Genomic DNA, 24,894 nt, shown 5'->3' with positions numbered 1-24,894 from the left:
CTGCGTGACCTTGGGCATGTCACTGCCCTGCTCTGTGCCTCCGTTTCCCCATCCGTAAAATGGGGAATTAGTACAAATGCCTCTTTCCCACCCTGTGTCTGTCTGGTCTATGCAGACTGCAAGTTTTGGCCGATCGCTCCTTGTTAGCACCGGCTGTTCTACCCCTGACAAGAGATGAACACTGGGAAGGGGAAATCTTCCTGCTTTGGGCCCTAAAACTCATCCTAATTAGAGGTTTGGAGGAGACCCATTGCGGGCAGATTATCCCACAACTGTCCACCAGAGGGAGTCCTCGCCCCTTGCTCTGAAGCAGCTGGTGCTGTCAATGTGTGAGACCAGATACCGGGCTAGATGGGCCCGGGGTCTGATCTGCTATGGCAGGAGATCTGGCAGGCTGGCCCTGCAGGAGGGAGGGCACTGAGAGTGGGGGGGTGTTTAGTCCCGTGGCATCGGGTACCTTCGCGGATGGCTTCATGGAGCAGCTTCTCTCCGCGGGGCCCATCCAATGACTCGGCCCGGAAAAGGCTGCGGGGGGTCGGGCAGGCTGGGGGGTCCTCGCATCCGCTCTGCAGGCTGAGCATTTCCGCGAACAGCCCAACCTTCTCCTCCAGCAGCTCAGTGATCTCCCGGTCCCGCTGCGCCATCTGGTCTGGGGAGATGAGAAGGGAGGGGGATGAATGATGGGGGCTGGCAGGGCAGCCTGGGCCGGGGTGGGGGTGGGGTTACTGCTGAGGTGGGGGGGAGGGTCGGTTATTTCTGGGCCAGGGCACACTGGCGGTGACTGCTGGGGTGGCATGGCGTGGGGTGGGACACAAGGGCCAGTGACTGCCGGGGACACCCCGGGCGGCGAGGAGGGGGCAGTCACTGTGGGGGCAGGGCGACCCCCTACCTTTCAGCTTGCGCAGGGAGGCCTCGCTCTCAGTCTCGATCAGGGGGAAATCCTGGCGACTGGGGCACCTAGAGCAGATCAGCCGCGTCAGGGGCTGGAGCCACAGGCTAGAAATCCTCAGCCCCCCTCCCTCGGCACCCTCTGACTGCAGATCCCAAAGCACCACCCAGACACTAAGGGCTTGAGCTCCACCCGCGCCCCGGGGGGAAGGGGGGGTCACGATCACTCTCCCCCCTGGGCCGCCAGGGATCGCGGCTCCCTTCGTGCCCGCTACAGCTCGCAGCACTCTCCCTGAGAGCGGGGAATCAGAGCCGGCTTAGTCTGCCCAGCCAGACGCTCCACAGATCCACCCCAGCGGTGCCCCCTCCATAGCATCCAGCGCATGGGGATGGCTGCCCCCCGCCCGCCACCTTTCCCCACGGGCACCCCCTTCCCGCTGATGCCATCTTCACCCCTTCACTGGCTGCTCATGTTGGTCACCCCCATGCCACCCAGTAGCAGTCTGATAGCTTATCCACTCCTGCCTCCCAACCCCCCAGAGGTCCCAGGGTTGCAGGCACCCCTCCACCCCAGACCTCTGACACCTCCCTGCCCCACCTGCACTGGAGACAGGGAGTGCTTGCTGCTCACCCCCTGCCCCAGGGCAGGGAGACTCCCCCGGAACACAAGCCCCACCCGGGGCGTCACCACTTGGGCCAACAGCAGAACCAGAACCTGGAGCTTTTAGTGCTAAAAGCCCCAGCCTCTGACGCTTGAGCTGGAGAAGTGGCTCCCTTTGCCGGCAGCTATAGTAAAGCTTTTATCCTGCCCGTGCCGGACCGGAGGCAGACGGAATCCCTCCCTCTCCCGCAGGGCGGGGGCACTCACAGGCGGACGGTTTGCTGGATGATCTTCATCCAGGTGTTGCGGTCGTCACGGGAGGCGGCGTGGACCTCGTACATCTCCGGCGGGGTGGCGCTGATCAGGAACATGCCCTTCTCCTGGTTGGCGATGTCCCGGACGATCAGGTTCTGCAGCGAGATCACCGCCGGCTTGTCCTGTGGGAGGGGGCGTGGCAGCCCATTAGGGGGCATGAAGGGGAATGGGGGGAACCCAGGGGTTCAGGAAGAGAGAAGCTGTGAGGACTGGCAGAGTCATTATCTCCTAGTGTTCCCCCGTCTGTCTGTCCATCTCCACCAGCTGTCTCTTGTCATACTTAGATGGGAAACTCTCTGGGGCACTCTGTGGTGTCCACAGAGTGCCTGGCCCAACGGGGGGCCCAGTCCAGGATTGGGGCTCCCAGACACTACCGTAACACCAGATCCGTCCGAGGGGCAACACGCATGGGAAGGCTCACCCGTGCCAGCGTGGCTAAGACGACCCAGGAGCCGGGGCAATGCGAGCAGGTGCCCAGGGTCCCGGGCCAGCCCGTGCGGTCACAGCGGCACAGCTGGTCTTCACCAGGCTAGGGCGGGTAAAGCTCGGGCAAAGCTCGGGCAGGTCCGTCTACCTGGACTGCAGGTCAGACAGAGCCGTGGGTAACGAAGCCGGACACAGCAGATCCACCGGAGCAACACGGTTATTGGTTCAGGCTCCGGATGGGACTCTAGACAGTGACTGTTCCCAGCTCCGCTGCTGATCCGCTGGGAACAGTCAATGTGCCTCTGTTTCCCCTCCCAGCCTTCGCCTTTTCCATGTAGATCTGAGGCAGGGACCGTCTCTCGCTGGGTCTGTGCAGCGCTCAGTGCAATGGGCCCCTCTCCACTGCCATATAAACAACAGTGATAGCCGCAAAAGAGTGACACAGGGAGCAAGGGAGCAGACGCAGAGACCACCGGGCCCAGGAGGGCTACGAGCCAGGCAGGTAACAATGCTTCGCTCACACAGGGCCTGCCACTGGAGATGCTCCCAATGCCAAGGAATTCACCCTCCCAACGGCCCCTGGGAGGGAGCGGGTCAGGATTACATCGGGTTTGTTTACAGCTGGGAGGCAGGCAGCTCAGGCAAGGGGCTCTCCTGCTGCAAGATGGGACCCAGAAGTCCTGACACCTAGCCGTGTGCCCTGAGCCCCAGCTAAGCCACCCCTTTTGCCAGGAGGCCCGGCTGTTTCGGAGTGGCCCTGTGGCAGAGGAGGAGAAGCCGGAGAGACAGACGCGCTCGGACCAGCAGCAGCTCACCAGGGTGGGGAAGGTGAATTTCTGGTCCTTCTCCTGGAGCAAGATGAGGACGTCGGTCATCAGCAGCACCAGGACATCTGTGAGCAAGAGGAAGGACACAAGGGCATCAAGGCGAGGGGCCTGCGGGCGATGGGAACCTGCGACCAGCTGCTGTAGCCCGGCAGGTTCACTCAGCATCAGCCAGGCCGCCGCGGGAGGAGGGATGGAGCCTCTGCCGGCAGCAGAAGGAACCAGGAGCTGGGGCTGAGGGAGCTGGGCAGGGACACCCCAGGGAGCGGCCACACCTGGGAAGAGGCGGAGGCTGGTGCCCGTCATGGCTTCAGGCTGGGCTTCGCGGGAGTGGGGAAATTCAAGCCCACGTGGATGTGCCCGGGGGTGGGGGACGGAGCCTGTGCCGGGTTCCCCCCGGGATTCCCCCCTCGCCCGCACCTTTGAAGCGCCCGGCCGCCGTCTTCCACAGCAGGCATCCGTCGTGCACCAGCTTGCGACGCCATAGCTCCTCTTTGCAGAAGGAGCCGCTGTGGCCCTCCCAGGCCAGCTGGGCCTTGGACCGCCCGTCCACGCGCCCGTAGATCTCCTGCAGCCGCGCATTCTTCTCGGACTCGTGCACCTCCTGGTCGATGGCCGAGATCAGGTCCTTGACCAGCGTCAGGGCCGTGCCCAGGTCCTGCTGATCTGCCTCGTTCCCTGGGGAAGGGAGGGGACAGCGCCAGGAGTCAGGGCGGCTCCTTCCCCAAGAGCTGAGCCGGGCAGGGCACGGCACTCCCCAAGCCCCTAGCTCTGCCCATGTCCCTCGATCCCGACCTGCAGCCCCCTACTATGCCCGCCCTGGGTTCCCCACGCCCCTAGCCCTGCCCATGTCCCTCGAGCCCGACCTGCAGCCCCCTACTATGCCCGCCCTGGGTTCCCCACGCCCCTAGCCCTGCCCATGTCCCTCGAGCCCGACCTGCAGCCCCCTACTATGCCCGCCCTGGGTTCCCCACGCCCCTAGCCCTGCCCATGTCCCTCGAGCCCGACCTGCAGCCCCCTACTATGCCCGCCCTGGGTTCCCCACGCCCCTAGCCCTGCCCATGTCCCTCGAGCCCGACCTGCAGCCCCCTACTATGCCCGCCCTGGGTTCCCCACGTCCCCAGCTCTGCCCATGTCCCTCAATCCCGACCTGCAGCCCCCTACTATGCCCGCCCTGGATTCCCCATGCCCCCAGCTCTGCCCTTGCCCCTGAATCCCCCCCCAGCCCCTCCTCTCAGGAGCCCCTTCACCTTTGGAGTTCTGCAGGATGCGGTCGATGAGGACAGGGTATTTGGTGATCCTCTGGGTGACCAGCAGGATGCACTCCTGCACCCCGTGCCGACGCAGCACCGAGGAGCGGGTCAGCCTCTGTTGGGAGGGGAGATGGGGACAAGGATCAGACGTCAGGTCAGCGCCCGGCCCATGGGCTTCCCGGCCTCGAGTCACCGCTCAGTCAGTGGCACGCTGCCCTACAGGCAGGATAAGCTCTGTGACCCCTCTATACAGATGGGGAAACTGAGGTTCAGAGAGGGGAAGGGACTTGGCCATGGTCAGCAGCAGAGCTGAGAACAGCAGCCAGATCTCCTGACCCCTCCCAGCGCCCGCTCCAGTCAATGGCTCTCCCCAGGACAGAGTCACGCCAGCCTCACCTCTGCCGTGCCCCAGGAGCCTGGCTCGCCAAGGTGGGACCAACCCACAGGAACAAGACCGAATTCCTGCCCTCCCCTGTGGCACCAGGGTCGATAGGAGAGCAGGACCCCGTTGAGCCTCAAGTGCCCCCCAATTGCACTGGACAGCTTCACCAGACCCCAACCTATTCCCCGCTGCAGCTCCGGATGGAGGCTGGGAAGGGACTCACCCGTATGAACTGCTGGAACCTTTTGTCCCGGGCAAACAGCTCCTTGTAGAGCTTCACAGCCTTGTTGTGCCGGCTGCAAAACTCCGTATAGGCCTTCTTCATCTGCTCGGCGCTGGGGCCGGAGAACTGCGGGGAGGAGACAGACGGTCAGGCACCGTCACCAAGCGCTGCTGCAAAGAGCCGTGAGAACCAGCACACGCAGGGCCCGCTTCCCCCCCCCCCCGGCCACGGAACTGCGGCCACCTCTGGGGGGCAAGAGATCCGGCCGCTGCTTGCACAGTGCAATGACGCCAACAGCTGGGACTGTGCACTGATCTCCCCCCCCACCCCCGCTCTGGCAAAGAGAACTGCCGGGGGGGGGGCCCACTAGGGAGGCAGAATGTTAATTCGGCACAGCGCCCCCCGGCACCACACTGGGGAAGTGCAGTCAGCGCTGACCAGTACAGACAGTGCCCCCCCCCGGCCCCGGCTGAAGCCCACACATTCCCTGCAGCACGGCGCCCCCTAGTGGCTACGACACAGCGGCCACCCCACTGACTCAGAGGGCAGAGCGCCCCCTGCTGAGGGCCCCCCTCGCTCCAGTGTCCCTGGGTCTCCCATCCGGCCTTTGCCCGGCCTACAGCTCCCAGCTGGCGGGGGGGAGGGTGTCCGGGCAGAGCGAGCCCCACCCCCTCCCACCTGCTGGATCAAGATGTCCCCCAGATGGTGGATGACGAAGTTCTTGTTGCTGTTGGTGGCCAGCGACTCCTTGCGCCGCTCCAGCAGCTGCACGAGGAAGCGGTCGTGGATCTCGCTCAGCTCGTCCACGCAGGGGAACATGCTCTGCACCAGGGCCGGGTCCATCTGCAGGTCCTCCAGCATCCCCTTGCGGAACATGTTGATCATGATCTTCAGGGTGCGGACATGATGCATCTCCGTCTGGATCAGCTCTGGGAAGAGGCGCGAGATGGGGAGATGAGAGGCAGAGCCAGGAACCCCAAGGCAGCCCCCCAGGGGCAGGGGCAGGTGCCCCAAGGCTGTGTTCATAGAATCATAGACTTTAAAGGTCAGATGGGACCATTATGATCATCTAGTCTGACCTCCTGCACAGTGCAGGCCACCGAATCTCACCCACCCACTCCTGTAACAAACCCCTGACCTATGTCTGAGCTACTGAAGTCCTCAACTCGTGGTTTAAAAACTTCAAGGTGTAGAGAATCCTCCAGCAAATGACCATGTCCCACGCTGCAGAGGAAGGCGAAACACCCCCAATCTACCCTGGAGGAAAATTCCTTCCCGACCCCAAATATGGCGATCGGCTAAACCCTGCGCATGTGGTCAAGACTCACCAGCCAGACACCCAGGAAAGAATTCTCTGTAGTAACTCAGATCCCACCCTACTAGTGTCCCATCACAGGCCATTGGGCATATCTACCACTAATAGTTGAAGATCAATTAATTGCCAAAATTAGGCTATCCCATCATAACATCCCTTCCATAAACTTATCAAGCTTAGTCTTAAAGCCAAATAGGTCTTTTGCTCCCACTGCTCCCCTTGGGAGGCTGTTCCAGAACTTCACTCCTCTGACGGTTAGAAACCTTCGTCTAATTTCAAGTCTAAACTTCCTGATGGCCAGTTTATACCAATTTGTTCTTGTGTTCACGCTGGTACTGAGCTTAAATAATTCCTCTCCCTCCGTGGTATGTTACATGCCCACAGAGGACCAGACTCCAATCCAGCCCCCAGCTGGGCAGCCTGCCTCCTTAGCTCCAGCCCCTGCGGCTCCCTGGTTTTGGCGCTGGGACGCCCCAGTGAATCAGCTGCTCTGTAACGACCCACGGGGCTGGATCCATCCTCGCCCGGCCCCGTAGCCGAGCCCAAGGTGGGGGTAAAATCACCATCGTCCCAGCTTGGCTTGGCCTCGCGCCCACGTCGCGAGCAAGCGGGAATCAGGCCTCTGCATTGTGAGCTCCTGGGGGCAGGGATGGGAGCTTTATCCCCTGAGGGCCACTCACCTTCAAAGCACGGGGTGGGGGAGAGGTGGATAGAACCCAGGAGTCCTGGCCTGCGCACAGCCATCTGCTCAGCCCCTCCCCGAGCAAGGGTGGAGTAATAAAGGGTCCCCAGCCCACGCCCTGACCCACCGGGGCTGCCCAGCCTGGGAATGGGGAGGAGCCACGTGCTCCGGGGATGGGAACGGGCAAGGTGGGGTGCGGAGCTGCGTCCCGGCCAGGCCCAGGAGCGCGCAGGGGGCCAGGGCTCACCGTAGATGACGTCCTGGCGCTTCATCACCTCCTTCTTGTGTTGTTGCAGGTAGTTGTTGTCGACCGCCAGGCTCCAGGAGTCGGCCGCAAAGTCCTTCTCGTCCGTCTCGAAGTTGCTCATCAGCTGGTTGTAGATGACCGTGGCCCCTGGGGCGGGGAAGAATGGCCAGTCAGCGGGAGCCTGGTCCGAGGGGTGAAGTTCCCCCACCCCACCCGGGGGGGGGTGGGGCATGTGTGCACAGAACAGGAGAGCAGGGGGCAGGGCAATGCTCCCACCCAGCACCGGGCTCTGCCCTGCTCTGGCCAGCACATCGGGGTGTTGTTTCAGAACTGGGGTCCCGCAGACAGAATCACATGCTATGTTCTATTATACCCTGAGAAGGCGGGGGGTGGAGAGGAAGTGGAGCATACGGGCCTATGAGAAGTCCAGAGGGCAATTGCCCCCTTTGCCCCATTGCATAGCCCAGAACCCACCGCCCCTGCAGTGCTAAGGCCCGCCAGCTCAGGTCTCCCACCGACGGCGAGGCTCTGGGCACTACCCCACCCGATAGCGGATCCGAGCGTCACCCAGAGGTGCCCCGCCTAGAGACCGAGGGAGCCTGGCAGAGCGCTCGCACCTTCGTCGATCAGCGACTCCACCGACAGTGTCCGGTTGCGTATGTTCAGGGAGTCGGTAGACTGGGACAGGATGCGCCGGAGCCCCAGGGGTGACTCGTCGTTGAAGTTCCTGGAGGGAGATGGGGGGAGAATCCCAGGTCAGAGAAAGCCCCCCAGATGGGAAACAAAAGCACGGCAGCTCCTGGCCACACACTGCGCCAGCCATCACCACACAGACAGTCAATTTCCCACAGCTGGGAACCCAGGCGCCGGGAGGAACCAGTCAGATGGGGGAGCCAGTGGCAAAGCTGGGAATGAAACCAGGAGTCCTACCTCCCAGTGCCCTTGCTCTGATCACTAGACCCCGCTCCCGGCTCACAGCTGAGAAAAGAACCCAGGAGTCTTGATTCCTGGTCCCGTGCTCCAACCACCCGACCCCGCTCCCCCTCTTGCCCCAGCACTTACCCTGCAATGTTGGTGGTGGAGACGCTTTTGGAGAGGGAAAGGGTGGGCCGCCCCCGGCGGGAGCCCAGCAGGGTCTGGCGGAAGCTCTCGGAGGGGTAGATGGCCGAGTTGGGACGCTCCCTTGTGGTCGCTGCAAAGAGAGGGTGCAAACGGGCACCGTGAGCTGGGGCACCGGGGAAGGGTGGGTCCCATTGGTGAGCCCACCCCGGCACGGCCTTTTGCCGATGAACAGCATGGGCCACGCCAAGGCGTCAAGAACCAGATCACAGTACGTGGGTCCCCACTGTGCAGGACCCGGCCAACGCATCCACCGCAGTAAATACTTGGGGGCAGCATCCATGCTAGGGACCCAACCCTGTCCAGTGCAGCCCATGGTTCCCCGAAGCTGCTTCAGTAGCCATGCCCAGCAGGCGCGCTCTCCCCTGTTCCGGGAAAGGGAGTGGGGACTAGTGGTTGGAGCAGGTGGCTGGAGGAGAGAGGGGAAAACCAGAAAGAGAGTATGTTTGGGGTCCCAGCTTGGCACAAGCTCAAGACCTCTGCTTTGCCCCCACTGTCCACGGGGCTTATTTGGCCCCTATCACCACAGGGCCTGAGCATCTATCCTGTGCCAGGATCCCCACTGCACTGCTGGGGGACTGAGGTACAGAGAGTTAGGCCCTTGATTTTTAAAGGTAACTCCCGTGGGAGTTAGGCACCTAAGTACACTCAGAAATTTGGCCCTCAGCAACTAGCCTAAGCGCAGAGTCTCCAGCAGAGCAGGGAATTGAACCCCAGGCTAACAAGTCCCAGGTTAGTCTCTAAGCCACCTTCTCTCGTCTTCACCACCTGTTCCTGGCACGGGCAGGCAGCTCGGCCTAAAGCCTAAGGCCTTCGTCTGCAGCCAGATTAAAAGAGCAGCCGAGCAGCAGCCATTAGCTCACATTCCATCTAAATTACATTAAAACAATGTAAGATCCCCCATCCTAATGGCCCCCACTATTATCAGATAAAGAAACATATCTTAAGATGGCTAAAGAAAACTTAGTTTGACAGCATCCTGTCTGTCAAGGAATCACTTATCAACAGCTGTGGTTGTGAAATCCTCATTTCTTTACTGTTTTGTCGTTATGGTCCCCACTTCCCTATTCGCAAAAAGAAAAGGAGGACTTGTGGCACCTTAGAGACTAACCAATTTATTTGAGCATGAGCTTTCGTGAGCTACAGCTCACTTCATCGGATGCATTAGCTCACGAAAGCTCATGCTCAAATAAATTGGTTAGTCTCTAAGGTGCCACACGTCCTCCTTTTCTTTTTGTGAATACAGACTAACACGGCTGCTCCTCTGAAACCTGTCACTTCCCTATTGTTTATCTGTATGGTCTCTGTCTGGTTCTTTGATTGTTTCTGACTGCTACATAATTAAATTTGCCAGGTGTAAATTAATTAAGGTGGTGGGGTAGGATTGGTTCAACAATTTTGTTATACTATGTTAGGATTGGTTAGTAAAATTTTAGTATAACGATTGGTAAAAAAGGACTCGAATTTCACTATATGAATTGGGGTCCAAAAGGAAGGTCTTTGGGTCCCAACTCCAGGACACAGCCCCAAGATCAGAGCTGCCAGACCTCAACACTCTGCCAATGACACCGTGCAGAAACTGGAGTTCCCTAGTAGAGGACCTGATCCTGACTGGCTATCAAGAAAAGTTCATCTGTCTTATTGGGAGTGGTGAGCATTAGGTGTGTAGCACGTGCGGTCTGGCTTTGGGGATTGTTAAGAAATAGAGGTTATGTAGGATATTACTGGGTAAGGCTCTTTCACTGGTAAAAGACTCTGTAAACCCACAAAGGATTAAGTCCGGAGTCCACAGGGAAAGGGTGTTTGCCCGGACCCCACAGGGGAGTAGAGTCCTCGGGGCATGTGGGAAAGTCCAGCCCCAGTGAAGTCAGTAGGAATGGTGCTACCAATTCCATCCGGGCCAGGATTTCACCCTCTGCGTGTGGTGCTGAGGGGCCAGCACCCCAGCTGGCGTGGGCGGGTTTAACTGCCTGGCGGGCAGCTCCACCGGCACAGAGTGGGGAGGGATAGCTCAGTGGTGTGAGCATTGGCCTGCTAAACCCAGGGTTGTGAGTTCAATCCTTGAGGGAGCCATTTGGGATCTGGGGCAAAAATTAGGGATTGGTCCTGCTTTGAGCAGGGGGTTGGACTAGATGACCTCCTGAGGTCCCTTCCAACCCTGATATTCTATGATTCTATGAACCCTCCTCGGGACGGTTAAGGTCTGGTGGAGTCGAGAGCCAGCTCCGAGCGCTGCAGACCCCGGGAACTTCACAGCCCCCCTGGAGAAACGACCTGGTGGCATTCTCCAGAGCTGCCTGCAGGGGAGGCTGGATGTAATCGCAGCAGATCATTCAAGAGGGGATCTGCATCCTAGGCGGCATGGAAAACCTCTCTCCTGGGGAGAAAGCCATCTCCACTGCCTCAAGGTGCAGGACCCATGTCAAGCCAGGAGGGGGCAGCGTAGCCCCATCACCGGAGAGCACCTGGGATTTGTTAGCAGCTCCATGCAGCCCTTGGAGAGGGGGTGCCATGGGACCAGCCCCACAGGGGCAGACAGTCTGCAGAGCTCAAGGGGTGTCAATCAGGGAGGTAGAAGCCCCGTGGCTGATGGGCAGACACATGCATGCAGCATCCTTCCCCATTTCAGCTCTCCCCCTCCCCCCCAGGGCATTCAGTGGAGACCCCTCCCTTTCCCCAGGAGAGCTAAGCCTTGGGCTGGGACCCCCAGCTGGTGCTCTTGCAGCAGGCCCAAGGGGAGGCGCCAAAGAGCACCGAGGCCAGGAGGCGTCGAACCCTGCTAGACCAGCCCTGAGGCTTGGGTAGGGGGCAATTCAGTCCGGCATCTTCTGCCGTGGCTCATCCCTGTGTGAATTGCCCTTCTCTGGGAGACGGGCCCATAGGCAGAACCAGCCCCTGATGCTGCTGCATCAGAATTTCCCTCTCCTAGATCTCAGGGCCACAAGCGACCAGAGCGTCATCTGATGCGACCACCTGCAGAGCTCAGGCCAGGGGTACCACCCAGGACCGCGCCCAGTTGGAAAACCGAACCCCTTTTCATTTCCCCGAACGCCCCTTGTGCCTGGAACAAGGCAGGCTGAACGCAAGCTCCTGATGCACCTTCTCTAACCCTTTCGCTTTTCGACCTCTTTTAGATCCTGCCCTCTCCACCCGGGGGAAATGATCCCAGCCTCCTGCCAGGTTCTTGTCACTTCTCCCACAGCCCCTCTAACTCTGGTGTGCTCCCTTTGTGATGGGGCGATCGGTGCCGCGGGGGTGGGGGGAGGGGAGCCCATTGATTTATATAAAAGCATTCGGCTCTTTTCAATATTACTCCCCATCCTTATGCAGCCGAACACTGTGTGCGTGTCACGGGCACCTCAGCTCAGCAAACGGGGCAGGAAAGCCACGCTGGGTCAGTTTGCCGTGTCCTGAAGGGCTGATGCTCAACATGGGGCTTCAACACCGCCCTGGTCACGAGATAATGGCGTGGTTATCGCCTCCCGCTGCTCAGATTCTGATCAATAGCAGCCGTGGCAGCTTCCCCTCCGGATGGCCCAGAGCACTTTGCGAACTACACACAGCGCTGCTGGAATGCGGCCACCTCTGGGGCGGGCAGCTGCCAACTGGAACGCAGCACGCTGCGGTGGGACGTCTGGAGTCAAGGGGACTAAAGCAAGCTCTGCCACTAGACCACAGGACCTTTCGTGGCCACCTTTGGACCCCTCCTGGCAGACGTCTGCATATGGAGTAACGTGCATGGAACAATTTATTTCCCTGGGGCAGACAGAGGTCTGGGATGGCCCAACTGGGATCCGAACAAGGGGGTGTGGGAAGTCCAGGGATTTCGAACCTGAGGATTGGAAGCCTAGGCTGCCCCTCCCCATCCTGCTGCTTCAAGATGGAGAGTCAAAGGGACAGGAACTCCACATGGAGCGCTCACGTAAGGGGGGGACAGAGAAACACGGCCAGCTTTGGCACTGCAGCCCCGGGCTATCATGAGCCATTGACTCAGCCCTCTTCAGCACCATCGCTGGGAGTAGAGCCCAGGAGTCCTGACTCCCAGTCCCCTGCTCTAACCACTTGTCCCCCCTTCCTCTCCCACAGCTGAGAACAGAACCTCCAGGTCCTGTCTCAGAGCCCCTTGTTCTGACCCACAAAACCTCACATTCCTTCCCAGGGCCAGGAATAGAACCCAGGAGTCCCGACTCCCATCTACCTGCTCTAACCCCTGGCCCCCACACCATCCCAGCCCCCCTTGCTCTAACCAATAGACCTCGCTCACTGCCCACTAATCCAATTCCTTTAATAGAAGCAAATCGCTCCCGGCCCTCACCAGCCACCCCGGCACTCGGCCCCCTCGAGGGGCTCTTCCTTCCCGGCTCAGGATTTCTGGCTCACTTACTCTTGTTCCGCAGGGACACGCTCTGCAGCGCCGAGTTGTTCTTCAGCAGGGCGGCTTTCTGTTGCTGGGGGCAGAGGGAGAAAGGGGGACGAGCCAGGTTATCGCCCCAAGGTTTTGGTGACAGAACGGGCGTGTGTGTGCACACACGCACTCTTCCCCGCCCCCCCAGCTAACTTAATGTTGCATTTAGTGCCGCTGAAAGAAGCTGCATTCACAATACTATAGAGTCCCCCGGGGCCAATGTTTAAAGGTATTTAGGCGCCTCCGTCCCATTGATTTCACAGTGGGCGCAGTGGGGTGAGCATGTGGGGCACGCTTCCCCCACAGAGTGCCCCCTGCCTACGAGCTGCCGTCCTGCCCTCCAGAGGGGAGAGCACAGCTCAGCCCTTTCAGTCCGTGGCTCCCCAGCTGATTTGCACAATCAGCCAGCTCCTTGCACGAAAGGGAACCACCAAGGCAGACTGGGGCTGGCGATCTGGTGGTGAACATAAGAACGGTCCTACTGGGTCAGACCAAAGGTGCATCTAGCCCAGTGTCCTGTCTTCTGACAGTGGCCAGTGCCAGGTGCCCCAGAGGGAATGAACAGAACAGGGAATCCATCCTGTGTCGCTCATTCTCAGCTTCTAGCAAACAGAGGCTAGGGACACCATTCCCTCCCATCCTGGCTAATAGCCATAGGTGGACCTGTCCTCCATGAACTTATCTAGTTCTTTTTTGAACCCTGTTATGGCCTTGGCCTTCACAACATCCTCTGGCAAGGAGTTCCACAGTTGACTGTGCGTTGTGTGAAGAAATACTTCCTTTTGTTTGTTTTAAACTTGCTGCCTATTCATTTCATTTACTCACGCAGTGCTCAAGAGAGGTGATGGGGGACCCCCCTCCCCCAGGTCCCAGCCCCTAGGGCTGCTCACCTTCTGCTTGACCTTGGTGCAGTTGGGCAGGGTGTCCTTGCAGCGGTTGTGAATGGTGACATTGCAGGCTGGAAGAGAAGGAGAGGCGAGTTTAGACCGGACACCAAAGTAATAGCACTGCCCCATTCCTAGCTCACTTTAAGGACCTCATGAAAACCCCCTGAGATAAGGGTTGAGCTGGCATTATGGCCTAGTGGTTAGAGCAAGATTCCTAGGTCCTACTCCTAGCCTGGAGTGCTGTCTAGAAGGTGTAGAACACAATTCTGGGAGTCAGGACTCCTGGGTTCTCTTGCTGGCTCTGGGAGGGAGCTTTGCCTAGTGGTCAGATCAGGGGCAGGGAGCCAGGAATTTTGTTTTCCATTCCCAGCTTTGCCCTAATTCACTGTGGGGTGCTAGGCAAGTTGCTTAACCCTCCTGGGCCCCCAACTAGTAAAACAGGGATAACAATATATCCAGGGCTCTAAAGCACATGGATAGCCACAAGTGAAAGGTGCCGGTGCAAAGTTTGTTATGCTTATATACTTTGTCCACCACTGAAATGCAGCCACCTCTGGGGTGAGATGCAGCAGCTGTAACCACACAGAGAAACACAGGGCAATGCCACTTCAGGGCTAGGGCTGAAGAAAAATCACGTTCAGCTGAAACTGCGAGGAGACAGAACGTAGGGAATAGAAGTGGAATTTAGCCAGCATCTGAGGAGTTAAAGCTCTTCTTAGTTATATAATGGGACCTGATCCCAGGACTCCATTGTGCTAGGTGCTGTATGTACACAGACAGTCCCTGCCCTGAAGAGCTCAGGATCTAAACAGAGGATGGGAGGGGAAACTGAGGCACCGAGCAGGGAGGAGACTTACCCAAGGTCAGGGCCAATGCTGGGAATTGAACCTTGACCTCCTGAATCCCCACCCAGTACCATAACCACAAGGCCATGCTTTCACCCTAGGGCAGGGAGTGCAGAGGGATCTTTAACGACCCACCCTCACTCAGGATCTCAGCGTCAGAGCTCATCAGGAGGGTGCCGCGTTATTCTGTAACCTCCCCTCGGAAAGGCCGAGCCAGGCCTGTGCTGCTCTGCCCTGCTGAGCGTCGACAGCCGGCGGTTTCCCACCATGACCCCGTATCATCCACCCTCCCCTGCTGCGGATCTGATCCGCCCAGTGACATCTCCGCACCCTGGCCATTTGGCTGCTGCCACAGCCTGTTCCCACCTCCTGCCTGGCGCTACCCAGGCACTGAGCGCCTGGTGGGCAGGGGTGTCTCAGGACGGAGGCCACGGTGGGGAAGACAAGGGTTCAGGCTCTGGCTGGAAGCTCCCCACCCTGTGAGTGGATGAGTAGAGCTGGCAAGGCCTGGTGTGTTGCAGACCCCGAGCCTTCGCGCTGAGCAACGATTTCCTCTGGCCCCAGACAGAAGGAGCTTCTCATCTCTGGACACACCGGAGACTCTCCACCATAAAGGTACCCATCCCTGCGGTATCTGGGCATGCTCTACGTAGGCTCCCATTTAGGCTTTAGCAACCCAGTCAGGCCTGAATTATACCCTCCAGGAGCTGCAAACCCTGTCATCCCTGCTGCGGCTGGAGAGCACCGTTCCCAAGAGGGGCACGTTGCCAGCTGGGGCAGGAGACTCGGTACGCCTCCTGGAAAGCCTCTGCCAGCTGCTTATGGATCCTCATGTGCAACTGACCCTCCCCCCAAACAAGGGAGGGTGAGGGGTGTCACCACCATCTGCACTCCCCGCTGCCCCCGGGTGGAGGGGGGCACTCCCCTTGGAATGCTTGGCACCGGGGTGGCACTGGCTGCAATCTGCAGCTCGCCGTGCCAGGGCTTGGGGCTAGGCGAGTGACACCTGGTTTGGAGAGGCCCCCCGTCCCCCGCTGCCAAGCAACAAGCCTCGGGCAGCCTCCCCACCCCTGCAGGGTCTGGGCACCAGATGGTGAGCGACGGGCAGGGATTCAGCGCTCGCGCCAGATGGGTCCCCCTTGCCATGCCACTTGCCGAAGACGCAGGTGACAGAGGCGCCGGGTGCTTTACAAGCCTTCGTGGCCAGTGCCCCAGCTCAGATTGCCTGGAAGGTCTGTGCAGGGACAAGTGTCCATGTAGTGGGGAGGGGCTAGCAGGACCCTGGGGAGAGACTCACCCACCAACGAGCAAACCTAGCCCCCTTAACCCAGGCCACAGACCGCTCTTATCCCCTGCAAAGTTCGCTGCCTTCAACGGGTATGAATCTGGCCTCCGGTGTGTATTGTAAAATAAGAGGCAAGTAAGGACCTTTCAGGGGGTGTGGTGGACCGGGAGCCAGGACTCCTGGGTTCTCTGCCCAGTGCCATTGCTGGGCAAGTCACTTCTCCCTCCCTGTGCCCGCTGGGAAATGGGGACAAGAAGGTTGAGCTTGGATTAGTTAGGGGATAAGATTTACCCAGAGCAGGAGGTTGGCATAAGCTCTCATGCTCCATGCTTTACTTGCCGGGTGTCTTAGGTAATACGACTGATGCACTGGGGTGAAACTGACCCCAGTGTTTATCAAGCACTTTCAAGGCCCTTGTACGGGTTACAGTGGTTGAGGGCAAATATCAAAACCACCTCTAAGTCCTTATTGAACAACAGAGGGAGAATTTCGATAAGCAGTTACCCTCTTGCACTAGCCAGTGAGTGTCTGTACACTGAGCGATTGGGATCCGAAAGGTGCAAGAGAAAAAAGGTGGGTGTCCTTCGATACTTTGCCAGTGACAAGCTGCCATCTCTAGGGTGGGATGCCGCAGGGCAGAGTCACACCATGCAACACCCCAGCAGGGCTCTTCCGGACCAAGAATGTGTTCAACTGAAACGGCAGGGAGAATTTAGGGGGATGGGATGTTGCGGCATCACCAACCCCAAGCATTCAAAAATCATGAGTCAGGACCCCCCAAAAATGAGATTTTTGTAAAAGAAAAAACAACCAACCAATCAAATGTTGGCTTCTTTCAATTGGTCTTCTGGTTTCTGAACCTTTCGGATTCACATTTTCAAACTTTTCTCTGCAACCACAAGCGCTAGAAATTATTTATATTTGAAATCAAAGTCGAGATTCACATGACTCCAGCAGCTGGCGCTTTAAGCCAAAACACCCACTACCATGATAACTGGCAACAGCAGGAAAGAGACTTAAATACAAACGTTTCCCCTGGGTTTCCAAGTTCAGTTGGATTGGGAGAATTCCCAGCCAGTTCTCCAGGGATTAGCTGTTGAACAGAATTCCTAGAACAAGTTAAATTCTCTCCACTTTGCCCTGCCTGTGATTTTTCGCTAAATGGATGGTAAATTATCCAGCCAATGATGCAATCCATGCCTCAAATGTTCAGCTGTCCTCAGGAGCAGATTAGAGAAACAGACCTCTGGAACCTAGCACCATGTCACTGAAAAAAAGTGGCGGGAGGGGAAATCTGACTGCTCTGGATTTCAAAAAAATAAACATTCTAGCTCTTTGCAGTGATTCAGTTTGAAGCAGACCCATCAAACTACTTTAGCCCAGGCTAAAGTTCCAACTCTGCTAATTACTTTCTGCCTCCATAAATTCTCCTTGTAGCTTCCAACATATATATATTTTTTAAAATGTCCTGTGCTAATCTGTCATGTTGTTGTGTGCTGTTAACACTTGCCACATTCCACACCAGAGGTGGCTGCATTTCAGTGGGAAAAACATTCCCCCTGCAGGTGGCCTAAAGAGCTCTGGGATCCCTGGTGAGGAGTAATAGGTGACAAAAGCCCTGGACGGGACCTACTCTAAACTTTATAACAATCTGGCAGGAAGACCGTGAAACTGACATAGCTCCTAGTCATGCTAGTCCGAGATCCAAAGCCATGCTTGATAGCAGCCAGGGGGATTGGGGGCCCACCCAAACCTGTGAGCCAGCACTCTGTAAATGGAGAACTAACAGAGGATCCTGCATGTGACTGGGTGAGATCACGGGCCAGCTGAGGCTATTGTGAAGTTCAAGCCACAGATCCGTGGCCAAGCTGCTATAGTGTGCATTGCTGGGCCTTTCCGCCCGCCAGAAATAACTACCATTGGTCAGATGCCAACCCTGCTTTGCCACCACTCATCTGAGCTGCTCAAACACTTTACCCACAGGGAATTACGCCTTGACGCTGGGGCAGGGGCAGATAAGACACAAACACCAAGTCACTGGTCTACGGTCACACAGTGAGTCAGAGGCCAGTTCAGGAATAGACCCCAGATCTCCAGACTTCACGTCCCATGTTTTAAAAATCACAAAACCATCCTCCCCTTCTCATTACTGGCTTGTTACGATTTGGTTGTCAGGTGGGAGGAAGATTGCGTCCCGGGCAGCTGCAGCCTTGAAGAGTCAGGTAACATTTCAAAAGAGGCAGATGGCAAATACAACCTAACCTTTGATGTGAGGGGACCAGAGATTGCAAACAAAAAAACTCCTAAAACTCACACACACCCCCTTATAAATACAGATCAGGGAAAAGATGATTTAAAAAAACAACCACCAGACACCCAAATTCTCCCAGAGCTGATGAGTCAGGACAACAAAGTGGTGGTGGGTGGGGGTGGGGGGGAGGAGAGAGAGCTGTGTCCCAGAGCTGTGTCCAAGGGGCCTTCAGGGCATCCAACTCAGGCCCGGCGTGGGCTGCTGCATATGCACTGCGTTCGCCATCGCACGGCACTCTTTACAGAGAGCACACCCTATATGCAGAAACAGCAACCTGCTTGTTCTCAGAGGGACACCCACTGGTGTTACACACACACACACACAGAAGGAGGCTTGATTTTAGGATATATTTTGCCTTTTGTGTATTGCACGCACACAAATTTTAAACACATCACCTGGTCAGGGTCAACTTTTGGGGCAGATGGGGGGGGGAGCCAAGGGCTAACCCCCCATTAGCTGACACACATTACCATCACATCTTGCCTACACCAGGGTTTTAATCCGCTCTAGTTAACCCTGCTTTCCTAATGTAGACCTGGCCAATGGGCACGTGAGCCAAGTTAAGGAACCCCATTCAAAGTTGATTGAAAAGTCAGATTCAGAGAGAGGAGCCGTGCCAGTCAGTGGAAACAGGCACCAATTATCCACAAGTTGTGTATCAAAACAAAGGCAAGGAGCCATTGTTTGCATCCATATTGTGGTAGCACCTAGGGGTTCCAGTCATGGACCAGGACCCCGGGGCGCTAGGCGCTGTACAGACACAACAAAAAGCCCATGCCCTGTAGCGCTGAGAGTCCTTTGCATTGTACAGCCCCTAGCCCCACTGGGCAGAGCTACGATGCTGTAATAAGAAAAGGAGTACTTGTGGCACCTTAGAGACTAACCAATTTATTTGAGCATGAGCTTTCGTGAGCTACAGCTCACTTCATCAGATGTTTACCGTGGAAATACAGATCCTAATCCAACCCTGCAGATTTAGACACAGATTTTTCCAAAAGGGGCATTCAAAACTCAATGGGGGCTGGGTGCCCAACTCCCTTAGGTCCTTTAGAAAAATCCCAACTTCCACTTAGGCAAGAAACCCCCACTTCTCGATTCCAATGGGAGCATCCGTAAAGGCTGCAGGGTCCAATCTCCTACCGGAGCCAAGGGCCTAGGAGCGTTTGACTCCAGAACCTGTCCCCCAGTTGGGATCTGAATCACACTTTACAGAGCTTTGCCCAACCCCATTTAAGGGCCAAACGCATCCAGTTGCTAATGACCCAGGGAGCGACTGTCCCTGCTGCACCATAAACCCATCGTCAGGGAGAGCGGGCAGCGATTGAGCATGAGCTCGGGCAGGGATAAAGCTGTTGTCACAGGGTGTTGCGGACGCAGGGGAACAAAAGCACCTTATTTAGCGCCCCGGAGCCTGAGGGTGCCGGTGCAGCTCCCCGGCTAAGCCTCAGCAGTGGGGGGCACCCACAAAGGGGACAATCCAGGGCACGCCCAAAGGGGGATACCCAGGAGCCCAAACAACAAAGCAGAAGATTGGAGAAGCTTCCTAACAGCAAAAATCTATTAGGCCCCCAAGAGCACTGACCAGCCCAGCGTAAGTGGTATCCACAGCAGGGTTTCTGTTAGGATAGAGGGGAAGGGTGGCCCGGTGCTGAGGACACCCGCCTTGGGAGTCATGGGTTTAATCCCCTGCCTCAGTTTCCCCAGCTGCCGCTGCATCACAGGAGGACTGTGAGGTGCTCGTGATGGGGGTCAGATAAGGACCTTTGATACATTTCCCCCCTGCACTAGCTTTGGGTTGGCTCCCTGTGGGTTTTCCGTCAGGCCTCCACAGTCTGCATCACTTCCTGTTTTAGGACGTGGGAAATACCGATCACAAGAATCCAGAGAGAGTGCGTGGCGTGCGTGTCTCTCCTCTGGAATGCGCCATCTCCACCGAGCACAAACTGGCTGCTGCCTCCATCATGCCCCTAGAAAGGGGCAGACACGCAAGAGGGCATCATAAAGGGGGCAGAACTGGCTGCCTGAGAATCTCCACCCCTTTACCCAGGGGTCTTCCCAGCCAGAATGCAACTGGTGTCAGGGCTCTGCCCCTGCCCTGCCCCCAGTGTCGGGGGTGTGGGAGGAATGCACTGTGCTGTAGCTGTCCCTGCTCACCTGGGGACAGAGCCTGAGTGACAACAGCCCTGGGGCTGCTCTAATTTACACCAGGGCTGGGCAGGGCACTGCACAGCTCCAACATACAGGCAGTGCAAAGAGGGCATCAAGTGGCCTTATGCCCCCAAGCCCCAGCATGGGGTAACAGCCCCATGGCCCCACTCCTCCAGCTAGCTACGCCGGCCAGGCACTGGATAAATTAACCCCAAGTGCAAGCAACACACGCAGGCCAGCAGACGAGCACCCAGGCTCCTGTGCCAGCCAGGTCAGACGCTGCAGTCTGGTGACCAAGAGGAGGAAATGAAGTCATGCTCTGCATTTTTAAGAGGAAAAATATTGTTTTGGAGATTGGTGAGCCAGCTCTTGTGCAACTCAAAAGCGGCGGGGGGGAAAGAGGACAAAACAAGTGAGAAACTCAGCGTTTAGGTGTTCCCACTAGCTAGCCACAGTCCAGATCTATTCCTCACAGCCCATGGCTCTGAACACCACTCAGCCGCGCTCCTCTTTGAAGAGCGGCCGAGGTTCTGTCCTATTAAACATGAGCAATAGGATCATTGCAGGCCGGCGGGGAGAGTCTGAGCCTAAAAACAGGTTTATCGCCGAGAAGCTGCCACGGCCCTGTTGTGATTAACTGGCTGATGGGCTCGGGGCCCTGCTGTGCGCACAATCCCTGCCCTGAAGAGTTTACCGTTGGGAATAGGCCAAGGCAGCACCGGCAGAACTGAGGAACTGTGGCCTGGAGCGTTTAATGGATTTGCCCAGGGGAGCCTGTGCTTTAACCCACAGGACCAGCCTCTCTCCCCGGCCTGCAGCTTCCGAGTTGACAGGTACCACCTCCGAAGGGCTCAGCGGTCTGGGCCTCGCAGGATCAAGCCCCAGGCTTTTATCATCGCCAATTTTCCCTTCCACCAGTTACCCCCCCGTTTAACACTGAGCCAGTCCAGACAGGCACGTGCATAAGGCAACAGTTTTTCCACGTTTCTCTCCGCCTGCAACATACTAAGTTCATTCGCTCATGTTGCTCCCTGGTGGCTGGTCCACAAAGAGGATAAAGGACCTACTTCTACAGCCAGTTAAGGGAGCTCCTGCTTATCTGAAGCAGTAGAGGCCTGGCAGTTCGACTAGCTCCAACTTTCCAGCATGCCATCCACCCAGGGCTGCATGCACAATAGAAAAACCTCCGTCAACTCCCTTTGGCACAGGGGTGGGACCGGGCACATGGCTTTGCCAGTCAGTGGCCTTTCTGCAGCCTGGCTTTAGCAACAACTTGACGCTGCCCGGCCCTCTTGATTCTAGCTCAAACCCGTACAAAGTAGCCAAGAAGGGCAGGTAAAGGCTGGAGACGAAGCAGCTGCCTAGGAGAGACATTACTTCAGCGAATGAGCGACTGGAGGAGCCCGAGCTGCTCTTAGACCGATTTGGCAGCTGTTTCAGGAAATGAGCTCAGATCAGCTGTTGCAATGCTGTAATTAGAGCTCTGTACCAAGGACGTCTGGGCGTGGCCGGGGGGCGGGGGGGAGACCTGCTCCAGGGTGTGCTGCCCCTCTGTAACAAAGGGCATGTCTACACTGCAATTAGACATCCCTGGCTGGCCCATGCTCGCTGACTTGGGCTCGGGTTAAGCGGCTGTTTAACTGTAGTGAAGACGTCAGCCCAAGGTCTGGGACCCTCTCACCTCGCAGGATCCTAGAGCCCCAACTCCAACCCTAGCGTCTACACCGCAATTAAACAGCCCTTTCGCTGAGCCAGCTGGCGTGGGCCAGATGCGGGTTTTCCGCTGCACTGTAGACATGCCCAGTGATCGTTCTGCCTTGCAGTGAAGTTGCAACAAGCAGCTCAAAAAATTCCTCTGTGGGGAGTGCAGCATCCATTAGAATCTCTAGCCCTTAGACGACACCTTTAAGCAGCCCCTGGGCATCCTGTCACCGCCGCCCCATGACTGCAGTCACCTCTGGGGAGGAGCACAGCAGCTGTTTCACAGCACACAGGGTGGACATGCCGCAGTTTAGCATGGGGGAGTGAAAAATGCTGCCTACGATTTGAGAAGAAGAATGTAATGGGCTAGAGGACAGGAAAGCTGGGCTAAGAGCCCTATGTTGTGAGAGGCAGCAGGGATTAATTGTGGAGGGATGCGACTGTGACTCGCTAAGTGTACGTGCAGCGCCTAACGCAACAGGTTCCTGATGTTAATTAGGGCCTCCATGTGCTACTGTAATACAAACAACAGGGCTTAGTCTCACTCCACATTTCCAACACAGTCAGGTCTGCAGACTCGAGCAGAAGACAATTTCTCAGTTCCCATTAGGGGTGTGTGTTTGTGCAATCTATTGGAGGATCTTTATTACTAAGGATTACGCAAGAGGCAGAAGGAAGCTAGCAGGGTTTTCATATCCCAGCACAAAGCGTTTTAATACAATGGCACCTGCAGGGAACCTGCTTTGCTCTGGAAATCCACAAGACAGGAGCCCGCAATGGCCTTTCCCTGCAAAGTCACTTTCCAACCTCTAACATTAAATTGCGCTTGAACGGCCCTGTAAAAAAGCCAGAACAAACAGGGCTTGCCACCCAGAGGGGTGCGTGGAGAAAAGCAATGGTGAAGCAGCCTGAATTAGCTACCAGCAGGGTGCAACTGCTCTGGGGAAAACATCATATGGCAAAGATGATAAGCAGAGCCCAGGAACAACTGCTGTTCCGGAGGGGAACTTGCAGAGATGAGGCAGCAGATCTAAACCTCAGTTACTACAGAAAGGGAAGCCGCGTGTTCTACAGACAGAAGAGGGAGTGGGGGCAGCGTGTGGGCTGGAAAGTCAAGCCAGGCGTGAACAAGGACCAGCTTTTCTCTGTCTGTACAGCCCCTAGCACCCTAGCGTCTTGATCCACAGCTGAAACGCCGACGCGCTGCCAGTATTCACCACCATGGGGAGCTGGCCTAGAAAGGGAAGTAGAAATGGTACTCTCACAAATCCTGCCCACAACCTAAGCTCCACCCACTCATGACACCATAGGGAGGTGACAGCCCAGCAGTGAAATACAGTAGTTGACAAGAGCAGCACCATGTAGACCGGCAGAGTTCCTGCCCCGCTCTGAATGGATGCAGGATAAAGTCCAGACTCTCCCCATCCCCCTGCAAGTCTGGCTTTTAAATGATAATTCAGCCTCACCTATCTCCCTCGTTTGGTCTTTCCTAGGGTTTCCCCTGAAGGACCCTTCTGTCCCAGACCCTAGCTCTCTCTGACCCCTAAGAAGGGTTGGGGCCTCTCTGATGTCCCAGCTGGAGCTAACCGAACCCCCTTGCTAGGCTGCAGAGCAAATACGCTACCAAGATGAACAGGGCCGTTCACACCCCTCCGAGCTGCTGTTTCAGGCTGTCTGCAGACCCAGGCAGACGTCACTGCGTCAACACGACGGTTAGAGAGTTAATGGAAGCTTCCCGCAGTCCGACCCTCTCTACGCTTCTCTTTGCTCTCCCCACCTCCCTCATGGAGGGCAAACGTTCCAAGGAGCTTTGCCCCCGGCTCACACAGAGAGAGATCCAACTAGTTCACCAACACCTCCACCAAATGGTGGTGTGAAAAAGGAATGTGTGTTCAGAGGCAGCTCCCCCCCTCTCCCTCACACACGTGTGGGCGGGCGCACTCTCCTCGCTGCGTCGAGCTGAGGAATGGATCTCAGTGGTTTCCTGAGGAATGAGGATGTTGAAACCATTTGCAAAACTAAAATGAAACCCCTTCGCGAGATGCTGATTTGGGTCTGGGTGGGGCGTGACACTGCAGAATCAGACCTGAACTAATACCACAGAGTCAGCCCTGCTCCCCGGACATCGGATTAGTTACCCCCCTAGGGCCCAGAGCTCTCAGCTTTCTGGACAATCTCTTCTGGGCAGGACCCTGCCCCAGCACTGCTTTACTGCAGGAGTGTGAGGAGAGACATCCGCAGATAATCAGTCACAACGTATGAAGGACTAGAGCACCCTGGGCATGGTCCAATGTCCATTCCCCCTCCCGGGAAAAAGGGATCAATTTCAGCAACATCAGAGGAGTCACATATTAGCCATGGTTGAACCTGTCACACAGCTGTTACCCACACGGATGTGAGTAGTCTAGTGGTTAGAGCACTAGACTGGGACACCCAGATTCTGTTCCCCATTCTGCCATTGGCCCTGGGAGTGACTGTGGGCAAGTCAGTTACCTGCTCTGTGCCTCAGTTTCCCCATGATCCTAACCCCCTTTGTAAAGCAGTCTCGGATCTGTGGCTGAAAAGAGCTAGGGGTTATTGCAACACGCTTGCAAACAGTTACTTCAGGCAGCCAACGCTGAAGGCGGAATCTATACCAGTTTCACCCAAATTGGACGTGTGGACACATATTTAGTTTACACTAGTTCCTGATCGACTTAAATAAATCCAGTTTAAACGGACGTCAGAGCATCTACCCAGAGGTTTGCACTTGTTCACTGGTTTAAAATCACATCTCGGGTTAAACTGGTGCAACTGTCTCATGTAGGCAAACCCCCACCAGGAAATGCAGAAAAACACACCGCTGTGCAGAATGGGAAGCAGAGTCCTGTGGGCTGTATAGAGACTGGGATTGGCTCAGTTTCCATTGGTTTCCCATAAGATCTGGGGGCCTTCCTCCCTCAGCCCCTTGAATCATTCTTGCAGGGATTTTAAAACTGGAATCTGACCAGGACACTAGATCCGACAGCCCTTCCGTTGCAAAAAGCACGGAGACGCA

At 56.9% G+C, this 24,894-nt stretch overlaps 1 protein-coding gene across 5 annotated transcripts in view; it reads right to left on the bottom strand.

Moving 5' to 3' along the window:
• Positions 1-24,894, bottom strand: part of ARHGEF2 (Rho/Rac guanine nucleotide exchange factor 2) — a 130,337-nt gene that overhangs the window by 6,838 nt on the left and 98,605 nt on the right. For all 5 annotated transcript variants that reach the window (XM_073322498.1, XM_073322499.1, XM_073322502.1 and 2 more), the window contains 13 exons: positions 13,571-13,638; positions 12,660-12,723; positions 8,219-8,348; positions 7,774-7,883; positions 7,157-7,303; positions 5,591-5,841; positions 4,913-5,038; positions 4,305-4,422; positions 3,475-3,732; positions 3,046-3,122; positions 1,757-1,926; positions 890-957; positions 458-649 (listed from right to left, as the gene is read on the bottom strand). In XM_073322498.1, coding sequence (XP_073178599.1) covers positions 458-649; positions 890-957; positions 1,757-1,926; positions 3,046-3,122; positions 3,475-3,732; positions 4,305-4,422; positions 4,913-5,038; positions 5,591-5,841; positions 7,157-7,303; positions 7,774-7,883; positions 8,219-8,348; positions 12,660-12,723; positions 13,571-13,638 — 1,779 coding nt within the window. The remainder of the gene's footprint in view (positions 1-457; positions 650-889; positions 958-1,756; positions 1,927-3,045; positions 3,123-3,474; positions 3,733-4,304; positions 4,423-4,912; positions 5,039-5,590; positions 5,842-7,156; positions 7,304-7,773; positions 7,884-8,218; positions 8,349-12,659; positions 12,724-13,570; positions 13,639-24,894) is intronic.

This window comes from Lepidochelys kempii, chromosome 24 (genome assembly GCF_965140265.1).
Source record: "Lepidochelys kempii isolate rLepKem1 chromosome 24, rLepKem1.hap2, whole genome shotgun sequence".
In the NCBI taxonomy this organism is placed as follows: Eukaryota; Metazoa; Chordata; order Testudines; family Cheloniidae; genus Lepidochelys; species Lepidochelys kempii.
This window is presented reverse-complemented; position numbering and strand designations above follow the sequence as displayed.